The sequence below is a fragment of the Penicillium nucicola genome (assembly GCF_028828085.1).
Source record: "Penicillium nucicola strain IBT 29836 chromosome Unknown utg000002l, whole genome shotgun sequence".
Taxonomy (NCBI): domain Eukaryota; kingdom Fungi; phylum Ascomycota; class Eurotiomycetes; order Eurotiales; family Aspergillaceae; genus Penicillium; species Penicillium nucicola.
Genome location: NW_026643126.1, coordinates 2,195,445 through 2,217,829, shown reverse-complemented (window position 1 = coordinate 2,217,829; position 22,385 = coordinate 2,195,445). Strand labels below are relative to the sequence as shown.

Sequence of the window (22,385 nt, the reverse complement as noted above, 5' to 3'; positions counted from 1 at the left end):
TCTCCGGCCTTGGACTCGGATTCCCCAAAGAACTTCAGCTGCTCTCAGAAAGCCCTACATTGAGAAGTCGCCTGCGAACTTGTCTATGTATTCGTCCTCCGTCCAAAATTTCGAACATTACCTGCCGCCCAAGCTGCAATCGTTTCGCGCGTCGAAACCTTGCAGCATACACCTCAGATCTTGTGGTTGAACTAACATTGTGACCTACATCACAACCCCGACAACAGAATCGACACGCATGTCGTTTTATCAACAAAATTTCAAATCAAGATCTCTCCGCCTCCTTTCTCGCAAACCCCTCGTTCTCTCGTGAACAATTGTTCAATTAAACCGTCATCATGGCCACTGTCAACATTCGCCGGGATGTCACTGATCCCTTCTATCGCTATAAGATGGAGAAGCTCATGGCCAAGGTCGAAGGCAAGGGCAACGGTATCAAGACCGTTGTTGTCAACCTGGACTCCGTCGCCAAGTCTCTGAGCCGTCCTCCTGCCTACCTCATCAAGTACTTCGGCTTCGAACTCGGTGCCCAGGCTAACGCCAAGCCCACCGATGAACGCTGGATCATCAACGGTTCCCACGATGCTCCCAAGCTTCAGGACTACCTCGATGGCTTCATTTCCAAGTTCGTTCTTTGCAAGAAGTGCAAGAACCCCGAAACCGATGTTTCCATCAAGGATGAGAAGATCACCCTGGACTGTAAGGCCTGTGGTCAGCGCTCTGATGTTGACCCTCGCCTGAAGTTGAGCACCTTCATTGTCCGCAACAACCCCAAGGGTGGCAAGAAGGACAAGAAGAAGACCCGCCGTGAGCGCCAGAAGGAGAAGTCCGCCAATGGTGAGGATGCCAGCCCTGGTGACAGCAACAACTCCGAGAACGGTGAAGATGCCGATGAGGCCCCTGAGGCCTACAGCGATGATGAGGTGACCCGCCAGGCCCAGGCTATCGAGGCTGAGGCCGAGATCAAGGATGACGAGTGGGCTGTCGACGTTTCCGAGGAGGCCGTGAAGGCTCGTGCCAAGGATCTCCCCGATGACCTTAAGCGTGCTCTTGTTATCGAGGACGGTGACGACGAGGGTGCCGACGGCCCCTCCTCCTACGAGCAGCTGGGAAGCTGGATCATCGAGACTGCTGCCGAGAAGAACGGCGTCACCAACGTCTCCGATGTCGAGATTTACTTGAAAGCCAAGGAGTTCGGCATTGAGACTAAGCACAAGACCTGTGCCGTTCTTGCCCAGAGCATTTTCGACGAGAAGATCGCCAAGCAGATTGAGAGCCGTGCCGGTCTCCTCAAGAAGATGATCAGCTCCGAGCGTCACGAGAAGGCTTTCCTCGGCGGTACCGAGCGCTTTGTTGGTCAGGACCACCCTGCCCTCGTTGCCCAGATTCCTGCTATCCTGCTGGGTTACTACCAGAACGACCTTGTGTCAGAGGAGACTCTCAAGGCCTGGGGCGCCAAGACCAGCAAGAAGTACGTCGACATCTCCACTAGCAAGAAGATCCACAAGGCTGCCAAGCCTTTCATTGAATGGCTCGAGAGCGCTGAGAGTGACGAGGAGGACAGTGATGAGGACAGCGAGTAGAAAGGGACTCTTCCTTCTTCTCGTGCTTTCTATCGCTTAGTTTGCTTTTTGATTGTATTCTGGAATTTATATTCTTTGGATGTACTCAACCTGTGGTGAACTATCGAGTTGGGTTCTTATCGTTTGGTTTAACCAGTCGCCACTCCTTTATCGACAATTATTATCATTATAGCCTCATCTCAATTCTTTCCTTGTAGACACACTTAAACACCTAACGATTGACTTGCCTTAGGCATGTAACTTACCGTGGATCTATAAGTACGTCCACACACTGCGCAAGCACTCTACAGGGTCAAGTCAATTACCTGGTCTCTCTACATCCAACGGAACCAAAAGGTTTTTGACATCCTCTCGTTATCAATGTTAGGAATGTTGACTAGTTGTACATATAAACCGAATAATGTCTCACGCTATGCAAGGTGATCAACGATCACAATAAACACCTCAACACATCCTGGCCAGGTGAGCTTCAACTGCTCTCTTCGGCCCTCTCATTTCACCCAGTAGGATAATTCGAGATAAGATCTAAAACCTCATCTTCGCGAGTCGAACCTTAATCTGGTCCTCACCCTTACCACGCAATGCCACATTCATGATGTCCTCCTCGACCGTCACTTCGGACAGGCTATAGCTCTCATCGAGATGGTGCTTCATGAACAAGAACCACGTCAGATCGGCGTTATAGATCTCCATCGCCAAGATGGCTCTCTCAACCGAATATAGCATCGGATTGATATCCGGGGCTTCATTCCTGATCTTGCGGAAAAAGTACCCCGCCCCGACAAAGAGCGACACCCACGCGACAAGGTGCTCGCAAATCTTGTCTCCCATCTCGACAGGCAAGCGAACATACTCAAGCAGCTCCAGGAAGAGACGAAGCATTGAACGCCAGTGACGATGGTCTCCCGTGAAGTCAGTGCCTCCGCGGTATGTGTCGTCGAAGGTGAGACGCGGGTTAAAGGGAATCTTCAGACTCATGCGAGTGCCAGTATCGACATCTGGAGCGGAGCCTTTAAGTTGGACTTCGGTAGGTGGCAGGATACGGTCTTTCGAGTGGGTTTGTCCATTTGTGGCCCGAAGAGTCATGGCCGCCCACTTTGATTCGTACCAGGCGTTCCATGATGGGAAGTGCGCTTCGACACGTGAGGCCATGAAGTCCCCGGCGGCCATACACATGCTTCCTATTGTTATGGCTCTTGCTTCGTTGACGTAGATATCTTTCAATACGTTTTCTTCTGTGTCAGCAGACCCAACTCGTCTGGGTCGGACTGATGCTGCTTGGGTAAATGATCCAACCGAATCAGGGGCTCCGCGCTGTGCGACGGCCGGCCAGAGGTCGTTTATTAAGGGCAAGAAACTGTTCTCGTTCTGGGAAAGTACCGGGATCATCTCGGTGAGTAAGTCGAGCAGGGTTTTGCGCAGCTCAAGGGAGGGTGAGGTCAGATGCAATGGAATTTGTTTGGCGATGTGTAGAAGAAGAGAGTGTGTTTTGGTAAGCGGCTTTTCCGCATCTTCTGGCTCTTTGGGGGGTGGAAGTGGCTCGTCGGATTCAGCCTGGTCGAGAAGCTCTTCAATTGAGGGTTCGGGTTTGGGTTTGTCGTATGTTTCACCCCATGGCTTCTTGGGATGGGAGATATTTCCATCAGCATCTATTTGTTCAGCGTTGGCACGCTCATCACGTTTGGCCTTTCGTTTGGCGATATCGGCTACCACGGATGAGATGGAGAGAGGCTCGCAAAGAGTTTTCCGGTTATCACGAGGACCAGGCTTGCCGCCCTCGTCGATCGTAAGCATCGAAGGTTTACGAATTCCCTGATCCACAACTGCTTTCAGGACTCGGAACATAATCCGGGCGTAGATAGGGTACCCGTGATACTCATCCAAGAGTCTCAATATCGTTTCAATCACATCGTCAAGGTATGGGATCAAAGAGGCACCACAAAGATTCAACATCATCCATAGAACCGATGCCGGGAAGGGCGAGGGACCACTGAAGCGCAGTTTTGCATCCACTGCGTTCACCAAATAGTCTGCATTTGCAATGATCATTGATCCTGTGTTTTCATAATTGCAAGCTTTGGTCAAAATATTGAGGCAGATAATGGCATGTTGTTCGAGTTCCGAGTTCTGACTTGCCATAAGTTCCAGTACTGGATACAGCGCATCCATGAGCTCAGGTCGGAATGCTTTTCCGATTTGTTGAGCTTGAAGTGCCACAGCCTCTAATGCAAGAGCTGATACACGCCAGTCACCTTGAGCACCGACTACTTCCTGTGCGTTCAGAACTTCCAATGACATGTGGTACATCTTTTCAATCAGCTCACCGCGGGAAGGTAACGGGGAAGTTTGTTCCACAGCATCAAGAGAGATGAAATCATCGAAACTTGCGGTAACAGTGGTGCTATCCCGCAGAAAAGTAATTGCTAGCCAGAATGGTGCAATTGTGTGATCACTAGTTGCTTGAATGCGGTTCACAATGGATCCAGCAATTTCAATGCCATATTTAGATAGATTTAACCGATCGATCAACGAGCGAAGGTCCTTGAGAGTCTGTTGTTGACTTTGGTGCTCCAGAACAACAGACGGGAATATTCCGGATGTTACAAGTGAGTCATTTTGTCTGATCGTGAGAGCCACATCAGGGTTCAATGGTCGAGTTGACTTGGTACTTTCTTTGATGACAGCACCTAAACTATCGCACAGACCGGAGGCTAAGCCAGTGGTAAGCAGATTCGATCCTGATTGAGCGTCGGACAACACTTGGAAAACCGTTGAAATTTGACGAAGTGCTCTCTGCTTGTGCTTTTCGTCGTTGCCTTGCATGACTCGAGTAAATGATGTCAGCCATGAGTGCAGTGATTCCTTCAGAGATTCCAGCACGGAAGGATAGGTAGTGCCAAGAAGAGTTAGCTGTTGATACGCATGATTCGTTCCTTCATCCTCTTTGTATGCCAGAACAACGATCGTTTCGACCATAAGAGGAATGGAGTCTGACAATGTTTCCTGACACTGTTCAATCACCATCGTGCAGAGTTCTAAGAGGGCATCTTGAACTTCAGTTCGATCATGACGACGGACTTGAACGACATTGAACAAGGCCAATTTGATTTGTGTTGTAGTAGCCTTCAGCCATGATTCATCCAGGGGTATTCTTTCGCTACCCAACGGGGGCGGGGCGACATCAGCGGCGTCTTTGTCATTTAGAACAGCTCTCAAGATGCGCGTAAGGGTTTTTAGGCACAATTCAAGCAGCTTGTATGATCTTCGTATTTGGGTTGTTGGCCTCAGAACTTTAGTCAATGCCGAAACGGTTCGTGGCATGATGCTGGCAAGGACCACGCGGTCTGTGATGCGGCCATAAAGATCGTAAAGGGCCTGAGCGGCTTTCGTACAAATCTCATCGGACCTTGTATCTACAACACCCTCAAGAAGGATGTAGACGGTTTGGTCGACGATTGTTGCCGTGCCAATTTCGTGAAAGATTGTCTGTTGGGCAACGTCACCTCTCAAAGCTTTAAAAAGCTCAGCAAGGCAGTCAAATCCAGCAATGCATAGTTCTTCAGATACTAATGGCTGCTGGGCTTTGTCCGGTGGTCCAGCCACAATCAACGTGCACATGATTATGAGTTGCTTGCCAACCACAGGCGAAAGATCGTGACTCCATCCACGAGATACCAATATCTGCAGCGAGCAAATTGCGAGCTCTAGACATCTTGCGGATAGCCTTTGAGTCTGGTTGAATATATGAGAGAGTGGTTCAAAGACGTAATTGGCTAATTTGGAGTTAAGCGTTCCGTCGTCCGCAAGCGTGTTCAGACAGGTATATACTGGCTCGAGCGCTCGAGTAACGTCAGCGGTGGATCCTTGATTACTGCGAAAACCGAGAGCAATTGCGTTGAGCGAAACGCAAGGATCCCGAAGCTATCTGAAGATCAGCTGTGTGCCACGAGGAGCTGCTTCAAGAGCATAGAACCGTACCAGTTGAAACGCTTCTTGAGCGGAGGTTGTCATTATAGTTGAGGGAGGTTGTCCTCAAAAACTCAAGGTACGAGTTCGAAAATATTTGTTAAGGCAGCATCAGTGAAGAAGCATTGAAAGCATGAATGTAAACAGAATGATATCGGGACTATTGGTAATAGATAAAATGCGGGATGCGAATATACCGCCCTTTTCTGCCAGTGTTACCAGGCGGTGTAGCTGGATAGTGAGACGGCCGCTAGGCCCAATCGGGTAAAATGACCCTGCACGTGAACTGACTGCTAGCGCGTCGCAACGCGTTAGGACTTCCGGCTGCCTAAGTGTTGCCTGGATCGATTGGACTTTCTCGGTCTATATATTGAAGAACCTGTGCCTATCTGGCTGCGAGGGATACTTCTATGCGGAATTTGCGAACCTCTAAGATTGCGCTTCTACAGCTTTCGCGCTCCCAGCCCAACTGGACAGGACGAATACCAGCCCCGGCTTTCTCAATCGCAAGCACAACGTGTTTGGTGCTTCATTCGGCCTCGCCTTGCAACCACATTCAGCGCAATATCCACTTGAATTTAGGGAAATCATATTCATTTCGAATAATGGCCGATAAAAAGAGCGCCAAGCAAGCTACATTGGGGTACGTTCGCAATTCACAGCAGACGATCGGGTGGGTCAAGATATATGAATGGCGCATGCGTTCTTTTCTACTAATCTACCTTGGCTACTTTTATTGTCCATTTTATTAACGCTTTTGTCAATGACAGGAGGTTCTTTGGCTCAAATGCCAACGCGAATCAAGCCCCCAAGAAGCAAACCACATTGGCTTTTGGCAACAAAAGAAATCGTGCAAGCAGCGGCGCTGCTGAGGATGATTTGGAGCAAGATATAGAGGAACGAAAACCGGAGGATGGCACCGATACAGCGCCTACCGATGCCCCCGCAAAAGGCTTGAAGCGGGATAAGAGCCCCGATGCAGAAGAAAGCGATGATTCAGATGTCCAGCCTGTTTCCAAGCGCCGCAGAAAGGCTTCAGCCTCTTCGCCTGTCAAAAGTCGCACGCCGTCCCCCAAAAAGTCCAAAGCTACGAAACCCAAAGTTGAATCGCCGTCCCCAAGCCCTGCTACCACTGCATACGAAGAGAAACCCGTCGATGTGACAAGCCCAGAGCAAGGAACCGATGAAGTCAACAAGGAAGAAGAGGCTTCAGAAAGCGAGGAGGAAGAAGACCTCAAGCCGGAGCTCAAGAAAAAGTCCATCGAGAAGTTCCAGGCCAAATTGAAAGGCAGTGGAAAAGACCCATACCCAGACTGGAAAGCCGGAGAGCCAGTTCCTTATGCCGCTTTATGTACCACCTTCTCCCTGGTTGAGATGACCAGAAAGCGATTGGAGATAACGGACTATTGCTCCCTATTCCTTCGACAGGTCCTTCGCCTAACCCCTGCGGATTTCCTTTCAACCGTCCAACTAATGATAAATAAATTGGCTGCTGACTATGCTGGAATTGAATTGGGTATCGGAGAGTCACTAATCATGAAAGCTATTGGCGAAAGTACCGGCCGAAGTCTCGCTATCATTAAAGCTGACCAAAAGGAGATCGGAGACTTGGGACTGGTTGCTGCTAAAAGTCGCGGCAACCAACCCACCATGTTCAAGCCCAAGCCTTTGACTGTCCGTGGTGTCCACGAAGGCTTACTGGCAATTGCCCAGGTCCAGGGCCACGGATCTCAAGATAAGAAAATATCTGGTATCAAGAAACTATTGTCTGCAGCCGACGCCGCTACTGCTGGCAAAGGAGTGGATATCACCAAGGACAAGGGTGGCGCCAGCGAAGCCAAATTCATTATTCGTTTCCTGGAAGGAAAGCTAAGACTTGGACTTGCAGAAAAGACAGTTCTCGTTGCTGTTGCCCGGGCAGTCCAGGCCCATGAAGCCGAGGTAAACGGCGAGAAGACCCCTTCACCTGAGAAGATGGTCGCAGGAGAAAACATCTTCAAGTCCGTCTACAGTGAGCTTCCCGCTTACGAGGTGATCATTCCGGCTATCCTTGAACATGGTCTTTTCAAGCTACCTGAAGTTTGCAAACTATCACCCGGTGTTCCTCTCAAACCCATGCTTGCGAAGCCTACGAAATCCATCACCGAGGTTCTCGACCGATTTGAAGGCAAAGAATTCACCTGCGAGTACAAGTATGATGGAGAGAGAGCCCAGATCCATTTCGTGTCCCCGGACTCCATTCATCAATACCCTGGAGCGAAAAACACACTACAAAAAGACAGCAAAGGATTGAGTTCAATCTTTTCCCGCAACTCCGAAGACCTTTCCAAGAAGTATCCGGATGTCTTAGCTAAGCTAGACAGTTGGGTCAAAGATGATGTGAAGAGCTTTGTGCTTGATTGTGAAACCGTTGCTTGGGATACAGTGAACAAAAAGGTTCTTCCATTCCAGCAACTGATGACTCGTAAGCGCAAGGATGTTAAGGCCGATGAAGTTACGGTCAAAGTCTGCGTGTTTGCATTCGATTTGCTCTTCTTCAACGGAGAGGTACGATCCCCGATATTCAATTTCTTTCTTTCTCGCTGACCTTTTTTAGCCATGTGTCAAGAAATCCCTTCGGGAACGTCGGCGACTCATGCATGAATGCTTCCAGCCAGTGGAGGGAGAGTTCCAGTTCGCACAGTACGGCAACACAAATGTACTTGACGAGATCCAGGAAATGCTTGAGGACAGTGTCAAAGCCTCGTGTGAGGGTCTCATGGTGAAGATGCTGGACACAGACGAGAGTGGCTACGAGCCTAGCAAGCGGAGTCGCAACTGGCTCAAGGTACGGCTTTTGGCATATTGAAATTTTGAATCACTGCTAACTTTCATACAGGTCAAGAAAGATTACCTTGCCGGCGTTGGTGACTCCCTCGATCTAGTCGTGCTAGGTGCTTACCACGGACGTGGTAAACGCACTTCTGTCTTCGGTGCATTTCTCCTCGCGGCCTACAACGCCAACAAGGATACTTACGAAACCATTTGCAACATTGGCACGGGATTCTCTGAGGTACTGCTTGAAGAGCTTCACACGACCCTGAGTCCAATGGTGATCGACCGCCCAAAACCATTCTACACCCACTCGACTGTACCCAAGGATCAGCCAGATGTCTGGTTTGAGCCGCGACTAGTTTGGGAAGTTAAGACCGCTGATTTGACTCTGAGTCCCCGCTATCAAGCCGCTGCCGACGAGTTCGAAGGTACAACTGGTGGTGGTAAAGGTGTTTCTCTGCGTTTCCCGCGGTATATCAAATCCCGCGATGACAAGAAACCGGACGAAGCCACCACTACCCGTGCTGTGGCGGAGATGTACCGCAAGCAGGAAGCGGTCACTAAGGAGAGCACCAGCAAGGGCGGGGTGGATGATGACTTTGAGTATTGAAGTGATTTCATCAGATGTAATATAGCGGCAATGCATTCATTGGTTCCAAGGCTATCATAATGCTTGGGGTCTCATCTATAGTTGCACTTCCAAGCATCACACCATTGCTCGGACCGTAAGCATCATTAGGGCTCATCGTAGTCCAATGTATTGACCATTGCGAAGATCTCTCAAATATTAACAACCGATCAAATTCCTAACTACCCTCTGTGCCATCCCTTTCCAGAACACTCGCCGAACAATGCCCCTGTTGATCAGATGTTGCCCTCCGCTTATCAGCGGAATCCCCCCGTGGAGGACTCTTGGCGCTGCAGGCTAGGCAAGCGGACTACCGCCGGACCCTGCAGCGACCTTTTCTTTGTTCGCAAATTACTTTTTTAGCGTCTTGGAAATTGCCGACAACAAGTTCATCATGCATATTTTCCTCTTGGCAGAGCGGAGGAATGTAACATGCCCCCCCTTCAACGGGAAACTGCCGCCTCCCCTATGCCTGCTACTCCCGTGCCGAATCCCAGCTTTTATACCGGCTTCGTCCTGCTTTCTGCCCGGCTTGTTTCCTATGCAATTATATTTAGCTGTGTATCTGCGTATCTCTTTGCTGTTATGCGCGCGTCTCAATGGATGGCCCTCGGGTCTATAGTGCGATCTGCAGTGGCACTTACTCCAGAGTCAGTAATGATTGACTAGTCTGTTTATGCATACTAATTGGCTCTAAAGACAGCTTATCACTGCTCCGAGACGGAGTGAAGCTATTCCTAACCCATCTGGAGTGAGTTGGGATTTTGAAGTCATTATTGGCCAACTTTGCTAACGAAGTATAGGAAGTTGCGTTGTTTTCTACATCGCAGTACTCTTTTGAGACACACAAAACGTCTTCGTGGTGGAGTCTATTGGACTTGGAGTCTGGCAAGGCCACTCCCCTCACCAATGATAGCAATGTCTCTGAGTTGATCTGGCTTGGGTCGACTGATTCGGGTCTGTTGTATATCAATGGCACTAACGCCGACATCCCGGGAGGAGTAGAGGTTTGGGTCTCGGATACCTCTGATTTCACCAAGTCGTGAGCTTTCCTATACTCATTCACATATAGCCAAATATCCCTAACGTTCATCTAGTGCCTATAAGGCGGCATCGCTGCCGGCGCCGCTGTCTGGCCTCAAGACAGCCATTACTAAATCTGGAGATATCAATTTCCTGGTTTACGGAGAGTCTTACGGCAATGGAACTGCCTACAACGAGGAGCTTGCAGCGACACCTTTGAGCTCAGCGCGAATCTATGACAGCATCTACACCCGTCACTGGGACACCTGGCTCACGACCAGATTCAATGCTGTCTTCTCGGGATCTTTGAAGAAGAAGAGAGCCGGACAAGGCGCGGCAACTCGCTACACGTCCGATGGATCTCTCAAGAACCTCGTTGCTGGTGTCAAGAATCTGGAATCACCTAGCCCTCCTTTCGGCGATGCGTCTGACTACGACATCTCGCCCAACGGTAAGTTGGTCGCGTTCAAAAGCAAGGCACCTGAACTACCGCGTGCAAACAACACTGCTTCGTATATTTATCTCGTGCCCCATGATGGCTCTCAGAAGGCCGTTGCGATTAATGGACCGGACAGTCCGGGTACACCGGAGGATATCAAGGGTGATTCTAGCAGCCCTGCTTTCTCTCCGGATGGCCGCCGCATTGCCTACCTGCAAATGAAGGATGTCGCATACGAGTCGGACCGCCGCACTCTCTATGTCTACACCATTGACTCCAAAAAGACGATTCCAGCTTTGGCTAAGGACTGGGACCGCTCACCAAGCGCTGTTAAATGGTCTGCGGATGGAAAGAATCTCCTCGCAAACACTGAGGACCATGCTCGCACCAGGCTGTTCTTGCTGCCTGCCAATGCTGGCGATGACTTCACGCCCAAGAACTTCACCAATGGTGGCTCCGTGAGTGCATACTATAACCTGCCCAACGGTGAGGTCTTGGTATCAGGCACTGCCATTTGGACCAGCTGGACAGTTTACACCACAAAACCAGGCAAGGGTCTCACCAAGATTCTCTTCTCTGCCAATGCAGTCGACCCTGGTCTGAAGGGGCTAAGCCCCGCTGATATTGATGAGTTCCACTACAAGGGCAACTGGACTGATGTAAGTCTCTCATTGGGTTTCGAAAGGACATCGCGCTAACCGATCAGATTCAATCTTGGCTTATTTATCCTCCCGGCTTTGACAAGTCAAAGAAATACCCGCTGCTGTTCTATATCCACGGCGGCCCACAGGGTGCTTGGGCTGATTCCTGGAGCAGTCGTTGGAACTATAAGGCCTTCGCTGACCAAGGATATGTGGTTGTTGCACCCAACCCTACTGGTAGCACAGGATTTGGTGATAAGCTCACTGATATGATCGCAAACAACTGGGGTATGCTGTCTACATCAATTGTCCTTAGATCGAGACTAACCGTCTGCAGGTAGTTACCCTTATGATGACTTGGTCAAGTGCTGGGAGTATGTTCGCGACAACTTCGACTTCATCGACACAGACCGTGGTGTGGCCGCCGGTGCCAGCTATGGCGGCTTCATGATCAACTGGATCCAGGGTAACCCTCTTGGTCGTGAATTCAAGGGATTGGTTAGCCACGATGGAACATTTGTTGCCGATGCCAAAATCTCGACTGAGGAATTGTGGTTCATCGAGCATGATGTAAGTATCTGCCTCTCGGTCTTCTCCATATCTTATTGACTCTTTCAAGTTCAACGGCACTTTCTGGGCCAACCGAGACAACTATCGCCGCTGGGATCCATCATCGCCGGAGCACATCTTGCAATTTGATACACCACAGCTCATCATCCATAGCTCCAAGGACTATCGTCTTCCTGTCGCAGAGGGCCTGGCCTTGTTCAATGTCTTGCAAGAACGGGGTGTCCCTAGTCGGCTGCTGAACTTCCCGGATGAGAACCACTGGTGAGTTCAATCCCATTCCTAAAGATTATCCCCAGAGCTGACTCGCGAACTCTGTGTAGGGTCCTCAACAAGGAAAACAGTCTTGTCTGGCACCAACAGGTTCTTGGATGGCTTAACAAGTATGCTGGTATTGATGCTCCAGGCACTGTCAGTCTGGACGATACCACGATTCCCGTTGTGGACTATGATCCTTGAACTTAGAATGGTGATTCAGGACGAGATATTCCGTCTCATGTACATAGTCATCATCTGGGTTCCTTGTTGAACAATTAATTCATGATTCATAGAGCTTCTTATGATGTGTTGTAACAGGGTCATGACTTGAAATTTAATATTGAGTAGAGACTCGTAAACATCTGTTTTGGCTTCTGTTGAGCGGGTTGATGCTGTTTGAAGCTGGTGAATAGTGATGGTTTACACCAGCCAATTCAGTTGGCATTTGCTCATATGCCATGTGTATAATGTTTGCCGGAAATTTATCTGTTGTCTGTCTGCCTCTTCATACAGTTTCCTTCTTTGTCCGACTCTTTCCCAATATACGGATACTGCTTTGTGTATACTATATCCTCAACCCATGCATGTACTCAAAACGCAGAACCAAACGTATGTAAGCAAACAAGGACATCGGAGTATGAGACTATCCGATGTAAAGGGCATGTCTATGGATGTAGGGTCTGCTAGCTCTCAATAGTCTAAGCGTTGCCTTGGAATGTTGTGTGGCAGATGATACTGACTTGTATAAGTTGTTCTCACTTTGCTTTTCATCTGCTTTCCTCTTTCTTCTTCTTCTTCTCTCTCACCAACCTCAACTTTCTTCATCGGCCACGATGATGCCTTCCAACCCCAAGTCTCACCGCAATAAGAAATACAAGAAGAAGTGTATGTCTCTATCCTATCTTCTCATCAGTTTCATTCCCCAGAGTCCAATTTATCTCTCCTTCATCAACCATTCGTGTTCGTCTCTCAGAAAATCAACCTCAACACCATCTCATCCTCTCACTTCCAAAAGAGATACTGACAACTCTCAACCAGCTGCCATGATGGCTTCGTCGAAGAAGCCTGCTGGTCAGCGTGAGTACTTAAGATCTTTAGCGTCCCAAATTTCCTGCCGGGCTCCAGTCGGCACCTGTTTGCAGCTGTTCTTCCGTTCACTCCTGACAACACTGACTATTTGAGACAATAACCAACATTGAACATCATCTCCCATCCCCAAGTCCCAACATTGAACAAGGCTTCTTCTAACCCGGTTTCGTTTCTACAAAGACACTGACATGGCAGCTACTCCTAACTCTTTTGGTTCTTCTGTTACCACTACTGGGAAGTCTTCTTTGAAGACCGTTGAGTGTGAGTATCACATCCATTCAAGTCTTGCTATATCTATTTCCCTTCGCACCTGTCAGGGCACCGGCCCTTTCGTTCTCTTGAGATGATTCTTACATATGCAATCCGAATCTTGACATCGACTTGGATACTCCGGTCTCCTCTCCCGCTCACTACTCTGCCTTCTTTGTCAATAGGGATGAGAACGAGATGGAGACTGGCCCCAACTTTGCGAATGCGGGAATTCCCACTATCAAGATCGACTCCAAGGCTATTGGAAACGCCGATCCCACTGCTACCAACGCGAGCCCTACTGCTGCCAATATGAGTTCTGATGAAATCGATTCGGAGGACTCCGAGTACGGTAAGTATGAAGCAAAAGACCATTCATGCCAGATCATGCCTCCACGTCCGGCATCATGTCTAGATATACCAAGATTTCACTAACAAACAACGCCATATACAGAGCCTCCCCAACCCGACACAACCTACAGCTGCGCCGAAAAGCAAGCCCGCAGCGCTGCAGCAGTCGAGATATTCCGCCATATTCACGCTCTACAGACTCAGATAGTCGCAGTCCCCATGGCACCATTGCGGTTCGCTATCAACGCCAACACCGACTTCCAGATCTGGCAGTTGTCCATCGTCCTTCTCCTGCTCCAGCATGGAGTCTACGGAGCCATCGACCCGGACTTCCACCCTCTGAGACCTGACCATGAGCTCTACTCATGGTATGTGCTCATGGTCGACATCGCTTGTGCTTTGATTTGGAACAACCTCTCCGCGGAGCTCAAGGCAAACCGCTGGATCCGCTTCCTCATCTTCCAAAAGATGCTGGTCAAGCTCATGCAGTCTCTCACGCTCTCTTTTGGCGAAGGCTGCGAATTCAAGGATATCAATACCGTGATCGGTGATATCAATATCCGCGGTACTTAGTCGACCATTGCACGATATGTGGCTTGGATAGCATGTGGATTCTGAGACGAAGGGATAGCTTATTTGTTTTGTTTTACTTGTTGCCATGGGCTTATGTCTCGGTTTTCCTTTCTGATTTCCCCTGTTCCCTCATTTGCGTCCTGTCTAACCCCTGTTCTGCCTGCCTTGGGTATGCAATACCGGATCAAAGCCGTACTTGCGGATATCGACGGATCATTTATTGAGTGCTTCTGATTTGCCATGGCATTGTGGCTTGTTGTAGTTATGGAGCCAAGATAATGAGATCAATATTTCTATCGAAACTAGGGATTTCCGTAGATAACAGTAGTTCGTTGTAGTTGTATCAAAGTAAATGATCTCCAGACAACCTACCTAGGTAGGTACACCAGATCTCGGACTGTCGCTCTGACTATTTGATCGACTACTAAATGACAATGCACACGCATCTTTAGATGTTGACTCAATCACATAACTACGAACCCAAAGCAGGAATAAACTCATAAGATCTGATATTTGCAAATCCAGACATGCACATTATACATGATATACACTGACCAACGCCCCAGCCAACGCCAACACACTAGATACAAAATCGAACTAAACAGAAAAGTCGCTTATGGGCGCAAGCACACAGACACAAGGACACGGATGAACAATGATAGCAAGAAACGAACACAGACAGAGACAGGAATGACAGGTAGACTTGACCGGACTGGTCCAAATCAATCAATCTATCTATCAACCAGTCCAGCCAACGGGTAAGAAGTAAGGGTGGAAGTGTGAGTCAATCACAGTTCTCCGCCATGCCTCTCATCACCGGGTCTCTGATGCCCAGGCTGTGCAATGAAGCCACCCATGCGAACCCGCAGTCCAAAGTTGACAAGAATGATGACGACAAGACCGATGGAGACAACAGTCGGACCCCAGCGCTCGTAGTAGACGCGCTTGACATCGCGACGCTTGCGGATCTTGTCCACGCGCCAGATGTACAGGAACAGACTGTAGACCAGGGCACCGGCGGCGAGGACGGTGAAGGCCCATGATGAACCGAGGGTAACGTTGTCTGTGCCGAAGTTGAGGAGAGTTGCGGCGATGCCGCCTAAGATGATGGAGAATTCGAGCCAGGAGAGGAAGGTCCGTTCGGCGGCGAAGTAGACTTTTGGTTCGACGCGGACGGGGACGAAGATTCCTGTTTTACTATGTTAGTTGTTTTTGATTTTGATATTTCGTTTGGAATTTGGGGGATTGGGTGACTTACGCTTTCCGGCGGGAGCGTGGAAACGCTGGAATGTGCGACGGTTACCCAGGACGGCAATTCCACGCTGTTCAGGTGGTGGTAGGGACGTTGGGCGCGGCCGGGGGATGATGGCCATGAGACCCTGTGCAAGGGCGTGACCGGTGCGAGAGAGATAGTGTTTGGCCAATTGCTGGGCGTAGTAGGCACCTCCAACGCGGCGAGCCTCTTCTAGCTCGTCAGAGTAGACTGATTCGTCATCGGAATCATAGAGGGGATAATCTTCATCACCGGGCAGAGGCTGGGCAGCAATGCGCTCTTCGATGTCGAGTTCATTGCCGTTGGTCTCGAAGAGGCCATTTTGGTGCCCGCTCCCGTTCAGAGTGCTCTCCTCGGTAATGGGGGTCTCGTCATCATCTGAATCCTCGTCGTTGGCTGAGATAGAGGTACTCGCCAGCGGGCGGTGGATACCGTAACGACGGGTGACAGGTTTGCGAATGTCAACGTCCATCTGGGGGAACCAGAAGGGAAGCAGATTGATGCGAGTGGGGAACATGGTGGCAGTTCCATGAATGAACTTGCTGAATTTGGGAACAGCCTCAACCAAGTGGCTGGCAGTCAAATCCCGGATCCACTGGGGAGGCTCCTGGCCTGCCTGGGTCTGCAACTTGACTTCCAAAACGGCATAGGGGAATCTGTCGATATCCTCGGGAGGCAATTGGGAGAAGGGGAAGTCGACTCCAATGTCCATCCGACGCCAGTTCTTTCCCGCACGTCGGCGGCCGTCCATGTTATCCTCGCGGATCATGGTCAGCTCCGTGTCGAGGGAGATTCGAACACGAGCGTCACCTGGCAGCTGGAAGGCGGTCCGGTGGTAGAAGGTTCGGGTGACAGGTACCAAGCGGCGAGTGATGACCCGGTATTGGATCTCACGCGCCAATTGTTCGAGATCATCAATCTCTGCTGCGCTCTTCTTGCCTTCCTTGCGCATCTTGTCAAATATTTGCTCGACCGTCATCCGACCATCAAGATAAGCATTTACGTGCTTCTCTTTAAGCGCAAAACGTGCCTTGACGGACTTTTCTCCGGTCCAGTCCTCACGGTGAGTCTTGCGCTCCACGAAGATCTGGTCGCTCTCCATGCCACCATACCAACGCAGACGAATAGCCTCAGCGCCTTCCGTCTTCTTGAGACGGCCCTGATACAATTCCCAAGTGTCCGTGTTATCATAGTAGATGGAGGAAATGGCAGTATCCTTCTCCTCAAACTCCTTGCTGGCGTTGAAGACCAGAACCGGTAGGTGCTTAAGAATGACTAGCTTCAGCTCGGTAATATTGTCCCGGTGCACCCAATACTTAGTGGTTTGACGCACAAAGTTTTGTTGGGTGCCACCAGCAGCCGCATCACCCTTGACCGGGTTACCCTTGGTTCGGACCAGGTCATACAGCTTGGACAACTCGATCACGAAAGCATCGTAGTTATCCTTGAAGAAAGGCTTGGCATTGAGGCGCGCAGCAAAAACCGGTTTCAGGTACCATTCTGTCTCTTTCTGGAGGGGGTTATTAGCAGGCTGGGTCAGTTTCATTTGAGAGGGAACGTACATCATGCTTCTTGATAATCTTCTGGAAGCCCGTGTAGTTCAATTGAGTGAACTTGGCCAGATCGTGAACATCAGCAATGATATCGCTCAGCGTCTGCTCCAGCAGCAGGAAATCACTGTCCGTAGGCTGCGGGCGGGAAGGTCGAGCGATGCTTGAGTGACGTCCGTCAGCCGAGCTCTCCAGTCGGGAGACGACATCAGAGACCTCGAGCTCGCTCTCCTGGATGCGATTGACGATCTCTTCACTCTTGCGCTTCTGGAAGAGGAAGACCTTCTCCAGCTCGCTCTCGAGCAGGGAGACGAAGTGGGTCTCGTCGTCTTCGGTCCATTCTTTGCGGGCGGGCTTGGTGTTATCGGAGGTGGGTTCGTCGACGAAGTCCGTCTTGAGGGCTTTCTTCAGCTCATCGTAGGCAATGTAGTACGGATAAAACTCCTTGATCATGGAAGAGCGGAGATATTCACCGAACCTGCGGAACAAATGAATTAGTACGGCACGCGGGAGGGGGGACTGAAATGGGAGAAGAGGCATGCTTCAAATACTCACCTCATAGTGGGCGAACAGATTGGAAAGGAAGAACGATTATTCCAAGCTCATGTCGAAGAAGGGAAAAAAAAGACAGCCGAAAAAAATAAGAATAAATGAGCCGGAGGGTTGTAGCTCGACTGTCGAAGGCGAAGCCATGACCCGAACTCGGTTAGCGCCATGACTAGCGGGTGACGGGGCCACTGGTGATACAACTCGATCTTCTACACTCGATAGCTATGAAGGGGCGTGGGCATGGGATGGAAGTTAGATCGGTCGAATACAGTGTCTCTCGGGCTAGTTCTGGTCTTCTTCATATGCTCAATATCCTCTATAGTTCACCAATGCTGCCAGAATCTCCCAACTTGCCTGTACTGTAACCTCAATACACACCTGCTGAGTCAGCACATGACGTTCAACATCTGGCCAGTCACGGGCGCACGTGCGCAGCCAGGCTCCGTTGTGTAGTTCGGTTTCAAGTCATACAAACTTCTATAAACAAAATAGATTACCTGATTGTTGATACACCGTCGATACGATCTATTCGACTTCTGTTATACAGTACACATGGCTGCCAACTATACCCTGACTAGCACTGTACAGTAGACAGCCACTTAAACTCTCCCTTGCTAGCATGCATTTCCTGCTATCCTTGCAGGAGACCTGCAGACGATCCAGCCCCCACGCTATGGTTCGCGTCTACTAGTACGTGCATGAGGGGTGGTTAATGAGACTGTTATATCATGTTATAGCACAACTAATGATGAAGAGTTACAGGATTGGTATAATACTAAGGTTGGGGTCCTCGACACGAATCGGACGGTCAAGATCAACATTGCGATGGTCATAGCATCACATAAGGTAGAGTGGGCAGTCAGGTGAGATAATCTCATAGCATTATTCATACTAATGTGCTACATGAAAGAACAAACGCCAAAACACCCTCAACGGTCAGGGATGACATGCAGCCGAATCATCGCATCATGGTATCATCGCGGGCACCTAGGACAAACTCGCCGCCGCCCGACGAATGCTGCGGCGAGGACCTTCACCAAACACGTTCACAGAGCCTTCCGTCTCCAGCGTACGTACCACATCAGTGAACTGGCTGTGGTCGAGCTTGTTGTCGCTCTGTTCGCTGACATCCCGGAAGAGATCGGTCCAGCGAACGGAGCCACCAGCCACACCACCGCGCTCGTCGAGGCGGGAGAGCACAGCCCTCTTCAGATCCTCACGCAGACGACGGTCGGCAGAACTGGTGCCTTCAGTCAAGAGACCCATATCGATCAAACCGGTGCGGGCATCGGTGGCCGCCTGCTTGATGGCGGAGCGAATGAGACGAACAGACTCCTCGACATCACCGACGGTAACTTCAGGGGACAGGCGCATACGAGCGTGCGCTTCTGACAGTCGAATCATGGACTCCAGTTGACGGGTGGTGGCAGTGATACGGCGTTCTTGGGCACGGATATCGTCACCCAGCTGGCGCATAGCGACGTAGGCCTCCGTGAGAGCAGAACCGGCGGCAGGGGTGATCACGGGGTGGCAGTTGGTCTTGGCATATGTGATGTAGGCTGTGAGGAATTCGACGGGCTAGACAGAGGGTTAGGGGCGTGTCATATATTGGGAGAGAAGTCAACTTACCAAAATCTCCTCAGAGCTGGCGTTCTCGGGGTTATCCTCCAAATACATGCCGACCAAGTGTTTGGCCAAGCGACGATCCTCCGTCTCATCCACACGATCGAGGACCAGGTAAACCAAATCGAAACGAGAAAGCAAGGTAGGAGGCAGATCGATGTTCTGAGGAACAGCAAGTTTAGGGTTGTACCGACTGCCGATGGGGTTGGCAGAGGCCAGGATAGATGTTCGAGCGTTCAAAGTTGTGATAATACCAGCCTTGGCGATAGACACAGTCTGTTGTTCCATGACTTCATGAAGGACGGACCGTGTAGCCTCGTTCATCTTGTCAAACTCATCAATACAGCAAACACCACCATCAGAAAGAACCAAAGCACCGGATTCAAGAACCATTTGCTTGGTCTCAGGGTCACGAGTAACATATGCAGTCAGACCGACAGCTGAAGAACCCTTTCCACTCGTGTAGACACCACGGGGGGCAATCTTGTGAACGTAGCGCAGCAGCTGCGACTTGGATGTCGAAGGATCACCGCATAGAAGCACGTTGATATCACCACGATAGCGCGGGTTACCTCCCTTCTGGAAGGTCTTGTTGGTACCTCCGAACATTTGAAGGAGGATACCCTTCTTCACGTCGTCCATTTCGTATACACTAGGAGCTAGAGAACGAGAGAGAAGCTCATAAATGTCAGGACGAGACGCAGTTCGCTTGATCTTTTCTTCTTCTTCAGCCGAGATGTGGCGACCCTGTTCGGCATCCGCAGCCTGCTCAGACATCTCTTGTTCAACGGTAGACATGTCAATACCCATCTTCTTACGATCAACCTTTTGAACATGGAGAACATCGATATAGGTCTTGAAAAGAGCTTTTTGGGATCGCTGGCGAGCACTAACGCGCATGGGGTTGCAGCGGAAGATACCAGTCACCTCCACACGGTCACCAGCCTTACAGACGTCCACTAACTCATCGTAGACACAGAGAGATACAGAATGTGGAGTCTGTCCATCGGGAATGTTGTCTGGGGTCTCCTGGAGCTTGATGACTTGCTTGTCGGAGAAAGAGCAACGGTTATGAAGAAGCTGCATAGAGTTCTTCTCCTTGCAGGAATCGCGAGGGCAGACCGTGGGCTCGGTAATCTTGCCACGGTCAATGTCGACTTGAACGCCATAACTACAGGCACTGCAGCGGAAGAAGGCCTCTTTCATGTCAGGAATAATGGGAGTAGCGCGGATGACCAAACCCTTAATGCTGACGAGCTTGTCCATATCAGCCGGGTCGAGGTCTCGCATGTTCACAGTCTCGTCCAAGCCAAAGGGAAGCACCTTGAAGGTCATTGCCTCCACTTCCCCGACCAGATCGGGTACATCTGCGTTTGGTACAACACCATCTGAGGTGAGGATAGACTGGCCCCGTCGGTCACGGCCCTGAACTCCTCGCTGGGCCTCTGTTCGTAAAACATCCATCTCCTTAAGGGCCAAGTCGACCATGACATCCTTCACAGTCTGATCCATCAAAGGGATAATTTCTTGTGGGTACGCAGCAAGCTGGTGCCATAACTTGCGAGTCAAGGGGTATGCCTTCAGGTTTGCGATGTCGAGGTTAAAGGTTGTCACACCAAGTCGTCTTAAGTCGTTCAACATGGTAATGTACTCGCGTCTCTCAGCTGCCTCGCCCATAATTCTGGTCTCATCTTCGGTAGCGCCGTCAGCCCAGAGACGATACTTTGTGGCGAAGTTATACAAGAAGTTTTTAAATGCTGACATGGAATCCTGGATCGAAATGTTGGTACCCCAAATGACGCGGGTCGAGTTACCAGCCATAGCCTCGGCCTCGGAGGTGCCGGGGTTGAGATTCGAGAAAGTGGCATCGGAGCGGGGGAGAGGTTCACCTGCCGCAGGCATGCCATTGCCATCGACAAACAGACGATTGCGACGAGCAGGGGTAGATCCAAAGCCACCCGAGTGCAAATCACTGCGACGAGGAGCTCCGCGTCGACCCTGGCCGGACGGGGAGACAAACAATCCACTGCTTGTGCTCACGGCATCGGAGCGAATGTCGGAGCGAATATCTGATCGACCGAAGCCGCGGGTTGGGCTGGAGCTTGGAATATAGTTGATTGGGGAAGAGTCTTCTCGGGGTTAGCAATTTGACGACCCAAAATGAAATTAATGAAGCGGCATAAAAAACTCATACCTCTCACCCCCGCATTTCCTCGGGGAGTTCTTTCTCCATCGTCCACCGTCGAGCTGGCGTCGGCCATACGCTCATCAGGAGTCTCAGCATTGTTGTTGCCCTTGGTGGGGGACGATTGGAAAAAAATTGGCGATGAAGAAGGAGCGACATCTTCGGCCATTAACCGTCTGGAGGCACGGGGCGTGGCTTGAAAAGTCGGACTGCTAGGTGGTTCCTGTCGAGCCGAAGAAGCAGGCGACGAAGCATTTTTGGAGGAACGACCCCTCCGTCGTTGTGCTGGTGACGACATTGTGGGTATGAATTAAGGTGGTGATGGATGTTGATGGTTGGGTAGAGGGAAGAAAGGGAGAGCAAAAAGCTGTGGGCGGAACGCGCTTTCTGCCGACGCGATGGGCGCGTTAAGTGGTTTCCTGATTGGGACGACGTGTATTCACACAGCCACACTTATATAATAAATCACCTGATCCTCCAGGGGATGATAGTGATTACATAACATGAGTGTGGCTGGTATGCATCGACTGGTTCGCGCCCCGCCACCCCCGTAGCCGCACACCAATCACCGCTCTTGCCCTGGGAGCTTTTCATTGTAGATGTTGTTGAGACCTGCACACAACCAGAATCTCTACTACCTCCCTACTCGGGACTCTATACTTTGCTGGTTTTCTGGACTTAATCTATAATTTCTTCCAGTGGCGTTTGGGGGGCACAAAGCAGGCTTGCTTCGTTGCTTTCGTCCAATCTCCCTGCAGCCGCTGTGACTTGTTTGGCTGTTTCACCTAGCGCCTGATGTCATTCTATTTCCGATCGGCGCTTTCACGATCCCTCCAATCCTTGTTTGCCATCCCTGATTCTTGAATGAACGGTCAATCTTCACGCCACTCGTGTCATTGTTGAACAGCGAATCCTATATCCTCTGTGGCCCTACAGACCCCCCACTGCAGATCCCACGGCGCCTTATTAGCCCCTTGTGGTGGATTCCCTTGTTATTTTTTTCCCTTAGCAGCTATTGTGGAAA

At 50.3% G+C, this 22,385-nt stretch overlaps 8 protein-coding genes across 8 annotated transcripts; 5 read left to right on the top strand and 3 right to left on the bottom strand.

Moving 5' to 3' along the window:
- Positions 1–338: 338 nt before the first annotated feature.
- N7511_002607 (translation initiation factor eIF5) lies at positions 339–1,583 on the top strand (the record flags this gene model as incomplete). Its single annotated transcript, XM_057125032.1, has 1 exon — positions 339–1,583. One exon carries the CDS (start codon positions 339–341, stop codon positions 1,581–1,583), a length of 1,245 nt encoding a protein of 414 aa, XP_056987191.1.
- Positions 1,584–2,108: 525 nt separating this feature from the next.
- Positions 2,109–5,594, bottom strand: N7511_002606 (uncharacterized protein; the record flags this gene model as incomplete). The annotated part of the gene is made up of 2 exons (XM_057125031.1): positions 2,109–5,504; positions 5,562–5,594. The coding sequence occupies 2 exons, from the start codon at positions 5,592–5,594 to the stop codon at positions 2,109–2,111; spliced, it is 3,429 nt and encodes a 1,142-aa protein (XP_056987190.1).
- Positions 5,595–6,154: 560 nt separating this feature from the next.
- Positions 6,155–8,973, top strand: N7511_002605 (DNA ligase (ATP) CDC9; the record flags this gene model as incomplete). Its single annotated transcript, XM_057125030.1, has 4 exons — positions 6,155–6,192; positions 6,320–8,096; positions 8,146–8,376; positions 8,428–8,973. The coding sequence occupies 4 exons, from the start codon at positions 6,155–6,157 to the stop codon at positions 8,971–8,973; spliced, it is 2,592 nt and encodes an 863-aa protein (XP_056987189.1).
- A 450-nt stretch (positions 8,974–9,423) lies between these two features.
- Positions 9,424–12,120, top strand: dppV (dipeptidyl peptidase DppV; the record flags this gene model as incomplete). The annotated part of the gene is made up of 8 exons (XM_057125029.1): positions 9,424–9,641; positions 9,691–9,742; positions 9,795–10,033; positions 10,089–11,112; positions 11,160–11,382; positions 11,432–11,664; positions 11,714–11,925; positions 11,985–12,120. The coding sequence occupies 8 exons, from the start codon at positions 9,424–9,426 to the stop codon at positions 12,118–12,120; spliced, it is 2,337 nt and encodes a 778-aa protein (XP_056987188.1).
- A 632-nt stretch (positions 12,121–12,752) lies between these two features.
- Positions 12,753–13,100, top strand: N7511_002603 (uncharacterized protein; the record flags this gene model as incomplete). The annotated part of the gene is made up of 2 exons (XM_057125028.1): positions 12,753–12,804; positions 12,958–13,100. 2 exons carry the CDS (start codon positions 12,753–12,755, stop codon positions 13,098–13,100), a joined length of 195 nt encoding a protein of 64 aa, XP_056987187.1.
- A 355-nt stretch (positions 13,101–13,455) lies between these two features.
- N7511_002602 (uncharacterized protein) lies at positions 13,456–14,181 on the top strand (the record flags this gene model as incomplete). Its single annotated transcript, XM_057125027.1, has 2 exons — positions 13,456–13,609; positions 13,712–14,181. 2 exons carry the CDS (start codon positions 13,456–13,458, stop codon positions 14,179–14,181), a joined length of 624 nt encoding a protein of 207 aa, XP_056987186.1.
- A 788-nt stretch (positions 14,182–14,969) lies between these two features.
- On the bottom strand, positions 14,970–17,564 carry vtc4 (putative vacuolar transporter chaperone (Vtc4); the record flags this gene model as incomplete). Its single annotated transcript, XM_057125026.1, has 4 exons — positions 14,970–15,370; positions 15,440–16,964; positions 17,017–17,482; positions 17,560–17,564. The coding sequence occupies 4 exons, from the start codon at positions 17,562–17,564 to the stop codon at positions 14,970–14,972; spliced, it is 2,397 nt and encodes a 798-aa protein (XP_056987185.1).
- Positions 17,565–18,540: 976 nt separating this feature from the next.
- On the bottom strand, positions 18,541–21,659 carry N7511_002600 (MCM DNA helicase complex subunit MCM4; the record flags this gene model as incomplete). The annotated part of the gene is made up of 3 exons (XM_057125025.1): positions 18,541–19,131; positions 19,183–21,305; positions 21,371–21,659. 3 exons carry the CDS (start codon positions 21,657–21,659, stop codon positions 18,541–18,543), a joined length of 3,003 nt encoding a protein of 1,000 aa, XP_056987184.1.
- Positions 21,660–22,385: the final 726 nt, after the last annotated feature.